This window comes from Plutella xylostella, chromosome 13, assembly GCF_932276165.1.
Source record: "Plutella xylostella chromosome 13, ilPluXylo3.1, whole genome shotgun sequence".
NCBI classification, from domain to species: domain Eukaryota; kingdom Metazoa; phylum Arthropoda; class Insecta; order Lepidoptera; family Plutellidae; genus Plutella; species Plutella xylostella.
The window spans coordinates 4,247,516-4,252,383 of record NC_063993.1 but is presented as its reverse complement, the minus strand read 5'-3'; the positions used below and the strand labels follow the sequence as shown (position 1 = coordinate 4,252,383).

The 4,868-nt window shown below is 41.3% G+C and overlaps 2 protein-coding genes across 2 annotated transcripts; both read right to left on the bottom strand.

The window, feature by feature from the left end:
* Nucleotides 1-150: 150 nt before the first annotated feature.
* LOC105386227 (growth arrest and DNA damage-inducible proteins-interacting protein 1) lies at nt 151-1,532 on the bottom strand. The gene is made up of 3 exons (XM_011556745.3): nt 1,075-1,532; nt 741-976; nt 151-425 (listed from the first exon to the last, which is right to left on the bottom strand). The coding sequence occupies exons 1-3, from the start codon at nt 1,376-1,378 to the stop codon at nt 231-233; spliced, it is 735 nt and encodes a 244-aa protein (XP_011555047.1). The 5' UTR covers nt 1,379-1,532; the 3' UTR covers nt 151-230.
* Nucleotides 1,533-2,256: 724 nt separating this feature from the next.
* On the bottom strand, nt 2,257-4,707 carry LOC125488550. Its single transcript, XM_038115709.2, has 2 exons — nt 3,491-4,707; nt 2,257-3,021 (listed from the first exon to the last, which is right to left on the bottom strand). Exons 1-2 carry the CDS (start codon nt 4,374-4,376, stop codon nt 2,561-2,563), a joined length of 1,347 nt encoding a protein of 448 aa, XP_037971637.2. The 5' UTR covers nt 4,377-4,707; the 3' UTR covers nt 2,257-2,560.
* Nucleotides 4,708-4,868: the final 161 nt, after the last annotated feature.

The window sequence follows — 4,868 nt, the reverse complement described above, 5'->3', positions numbered from 1 at the left end:
TTCGACATTATTATTTAGCACACATCTAGATTTCATGGCGATAAGATCAATGAATTGTTTTCCACCATTACCTACCAATTATGTAACCCATCTCAACCCACCATAAAAGGCAAGTTTTACTACTTCCCAGACGAAATTAAAAACAGATAATTAACCATTTCAAACAGTATATTTAAGTCTACAGCTAACTAGGTATTTTACAGTTAAATTAACTTACTAATATTGCAGTTCTACTTCAGCTCAGCATTCTGCTGTTGTAGCTTGGCTATCATCATCTTCTCTTTGGCTTCCTTCTTGGCAAGCTTCTCAAGTTTCTTCTGTTCTTTCTCCCTCTTGGCCAGCATTTCTTGGAACCTCTCATCACGAGGGTCCAACTTGAAGCCGAAGTGGCGTCGCACCTCTTCCACCAGACGCTCTCTTTTGTCCTGTGAAATAAAAGATAATCAAGTGTTTAGCAATATTAGGTACAGACTGAACTGACAGTAAGGTTCCCTTCATGGAATAGCAAACACCAATGTAATTCATTAAATAATACCAAAAATACCATTATTTTGTTGAATCATTAGACATATTACTGAATATAATACAGTTACATTAATAAATTATTATTAGATAAATAAAATTGAATTTTCTGTTAAATAATATGCTCTTTAATCTAATAGCTATACAAAGTATAATATAAGCTAGTAAAACTCTGCATACAGAGTACCCATAAAGATGATTTACATAAAATAAATTACCTTAGCAGCCTGAGCATCAGCTGTTTTCTTGTTAATTTTGTCTTTTAATTCCTTCTTCCACTGAGCAAGTTTATCAAATTTAGCAGCCACTTCTTTCTCCCTTGTTTCTATCTTTAACTGCTGCGCTTTTCTCTTCTCGGCAGCCATCTGCATCATCTGCTGAATGGTGTAGGGAAATGCCACACTCTCATATTCAAGTTTCTCTTGTATATCTTGTTTAGATGGCCAACATAAACCTGTAATTTAAAATGAAACAAGAATTAATTCAGATCTACATATATTCAACTTTTTTGGAAATATAGTATGTAGGTAAAATTTATTAATGATTACTTACTCGGGTTTATTCCACTAGCACTCCCATATTTTCCATACAATTTTCTATTGTATTTGACTGTTTTGTGAGCCAAGCACATAGGTGTTTCATAAGGTCTTCTACCATGGGTTAAATTGAAGTGAGCTGAAGAAAGTCTTGATTTGTTGCGCTTTTTCTCAAGCTCAGCCTCTTTAGCTTGTGTATCGTCAGCGTCTTCAAATATAACTTGCTCGCTTGCTTCCCCAATTTCAGATACTGATGTTGAGAGTCGAAAAAAGGAGTTAATAAAATTAGGTTTCAAATAACTCCTCACACACAAATTCATCTTGTCTTAAGCGTAAAACCGAAGAGTTATTAACCAGAAATAAAAAAGCACTTTTAGATAAATTGATGGGAAACAAATAAAATAATACAGAGAGGGCTAAGGCTAAGGAATTTTTAGGTTATATTATATTTTCACCACAAAACTTGTCAATGTCAAATAAAATCTGTGACATAATTATGACAGTAAGTCGAAATTTTTTTGATCTGTGATTACAGGCATACTTAGACAGGGTCAGTGACTACTGGCGTTTAGGGTTCGAAGTATCGGCGTCCAGTATCGATACCGAGTACTCATGTGGTATCGAGACGAGGGTATCGATACCGAAAAAGTATCGGTCCAAAAGTATCGATACTACTCAGTATCGAGTACTTGCGAAATATCAGCGTTTTACCTACCAATAAAACGCTTATTAACTACTTACCTCATTCGAAGCCTAAAAGTGAGAATAGCGTGTCTATTTTTCTAGCTGTGGCGGATACGTTACGTCAGTTTCCGGAGTAATCCCCCGCCCTCTAGTTCACATTCCTTCCACCAGGTGGCGTGAGTTGACAATATGGCGACCGTAGAATTTTAAATCATTGCGTTCGAACTTTTACCAGGCAGAATTAAAAGTTAGGCTTCGAATGAGGTAAGTAGTTAATAAGCGTTTTATTGGTAGGTAAAACGCTGATATTAACTCACTGTACCGTCATTCGAAGCCTAAAAGTGAGACCTGTTTGTTATCGCCTGGTGGAATGAAGGTGTTTACCTATGTTGGTAGTAACCTACTAAATATTATAAGGTAGGTATATGAATGTAATGTAACGCCAATGTGATAGCGTAAGTATATGTACTTATAAAGATTTGGATAAATGTTGAAATAAAAATAAAGAGTACGCTAACTTTCTTTCAGGTCTTTATTTTATCCATAAATTAGTTTAGGCTGTGCCTGTGATCACTTAATCAGGTCTTGCAGAAAAGTAAATTATATTTTATATTATTATAGTAATCATTATAATTGAGTCTAATGTTATACATTCAATAAGGTTAGATGAGAATGCTCAAGCTTACTTAAAATGAATTTTAATGAAAGTGATTGATAAATACTTATGTACTTATAATACAACTCATATAATATAATCATCGTATGTATCAGTAATTTCATGATTAATCACGTATTAGGTATAGTATTTATACATATAATCAGTTTGCTATGGGTGAGAACATAGCCGACACCACGTTAGTTTGGGAAGGAGATGAGCGTATCTCCCGACAATAATAATTTAAAAAGGTGTTTTGTGAGCGCCAGTTCCCTCGGGCCAGGATGTCGTCGAGGGGGTAGTTGAGAGCCCAGTGCTTGGGGGCGACGGCGGGGCGCACGCTGCCCGCGCTGGCGCGGATGCCGGCGTCCGCCAGCACGCCGCGCACCCAGCCGGCCAGCACGGCGCGGGACGCCGCCTTCGGAGTGCCGCACGCAGTTATAAATAAATTATTGACCTTGCACAGAGATTGTCGTGTTGCTGACAGGCTGATCACTCTCTTTACCCAGTATACCGGGTCTAGGGCCAGTTGATCTTGGTTTGATGTTAGACGCCACCCTGACTGCCTCACGTCAACTTTGTCGGTCTTTGAACCGAATATAGGCCACAGTATGATCTGATTATCTGAAACAGAGCAATGTTGGTCGTCAATTGCCAGTAGCGTTAAGTCATGGACCCGGCGACCTGAGCAGAGTAGTAGCAGCTAGCAGAGTAGCCGCCCTTTTGGAGCTTTGGTATAAGTTGTTAGGATCTGGGCTATTGCTGGTCAGCCATGATGTAAGCAAGTCTGTGTCCCAAATAGGAGGCTTATTAGCTACTTTTGGTTTTTGACTAGATATAGCTTTTAAGACCTTTTGAACTAAAACATGTGAGCTCAGTCGTTCAGAGATTTCAGGATTACAAAGTGTAGAGATTGCTGACTTGTACACTAGAATTGTATTATAGGAAAGCTTTTTAACTTGGTGTAAATCTGCTAAATACCTAGCTAGCTGAGATCCAGAGGGATTACTTGATAAAACATGATTTTGAGAACACCATTTTAACCACCCTTGCCATGCATTATTATATGTTTTAGTAGTAGAATCACGCCAACCTGATTTAAGCAGTTGTTTCTGTTGTGGGGTCCAGTCCGTCAGGCTGTGGGTCCACCCCCACATCTCCACACCTCCAGGGTCATCTCCAGCACTTGCGGCGGTGGCAGACCCGTCGACGTGTCCACCAGCACTTGGTGCAGACGCCGAATTGTGAAGGGAGGAGAGAGGGCACGATTCTTGATGACGGGCCTCCAGGGTACCTTCTCCCACACTGAAGCTACTATTAGGTACACTTCCGTCGCCGTGTTCAGGTGTAATGCCAGCGAGTAATGTCATTCGCGGCTGAATGCGTCGTGATGATGAGCATTCCGATCCATCCTGTCGAGGCTGACGTACCGCGGCACCACATGGGCCGAGTTCGTCGCCATCGGATCTATGCGAGGCGTTCCCCATTTTTTGAAAATTATTGACGTTATTTCTTGAAGTAGATGCCATTCGGGAGTCTCTTGAAACCGTGAGAGGTGATCGCTGTTCAGTTTCCCTGGCAGGTGATGTGCAACCACGTGAATTTGAAATTTGTCGAGAAGCGCGAATATCATTTTTGATACGTGCACGAGTTTGGCTTCGTGGGTCTGCCAGATCCCTGACATCTCCATGTCGTCGAGGCGAGCTCCCCATGCCAGGTTGGAAGCGTCTGTCGCCAGTAAGTGATGGACTGGTGGTGCATGAAGCCGGGACTGGATTGAGTGGTTTTTCGCCCACCATTTCAGTTCTGCAAGGGCGTGCTCTGGGAGAGCGACACGGTGACAATAATCTAGCTTCAACAGGTAGTTTTGGAACTGAAGGAGGCTGCGATGGTTTAGCCGACCTCGCGGTACTGGAAAGCTGGCAAAGTTTATGAGGCCAACCAAGCTTTGAATCTCCTTTGGGTTTGCTATTTTTCATTCTAACACGAGGTACTTCTTTGGTGGCAGCCTTGAGATATCGATCTTTACGAGCCACTCGCGTGGCTGCAGGTCTGGTATTTTCTGGATGTTTATGAGTCGGAACTTCGATATTTGGACATGTCGCATGGTCCCATCGCTTTTCGGTGTTAAAAACATAGGGGAGATAAAGCTCGGGGAAAGCTGCGCGCTCTCTAAAACTCCCGATTCCATCATTTCTTTCACGGCTTGATTCATTTGTGGTGAAACTGGGGTCCTCCAACTGCGTTTTATGTTTTTCGGAAGGTAAAGAGGAGATTTCTTTCCGAAGGGAGTTTTGTAGCCCTTTACAATGTTTAATAGGATTACTGGAGCTTGCAGTGATTCTCATGCATGAACACAGCCAGCTAAGCGATCTGCGACACGCGTCATGTCCGAGTCAGAACTTCCTTTTGCCACGAAAATTTTTAGAGTTAGTGTTTTGGTTTTTCGATTAAATTTTGCCATGTCCATC

Bases quoted from the DNA above. Each gene is read 5' to 3' on its own strand.
- LOC105386227 (XM_011556745.3), bottom strand. From the start codon at position 1,378: ATGAATTTGTGTGTGAGGAGTTATTTGAAACCTAATTTTATTAACTCC. The intron at 977-1,074 runs GTAAGTAATCAT...TTTAAATTACAG, and splicing joins TGCTAGTGGAATAAACCCGA to GTTTATGTTGGCCATCTAAA. The intron at 426-740 runs GTAATTTATTTT...TTTATTTCACAG, and splicing joins CTGATGCTCAGGCTGCTAAG to GACAAAAGAGAGCGTCTGGT.
- LOC125488550 (XM_038115709.2), bottom strand. From the start codon at position 4,376: ATGAAAAATAGCAAACCCAAAGGAGATTCAAAGCTTGGTTGGCCTCAT. The intron at 3,022-3,490 runs GTTGGCGTGATT...GCTCTGTTTCAG, and splicing joins GAAACAACTGCTTAAATCAG to ATAATCAGATCATACTGTGG.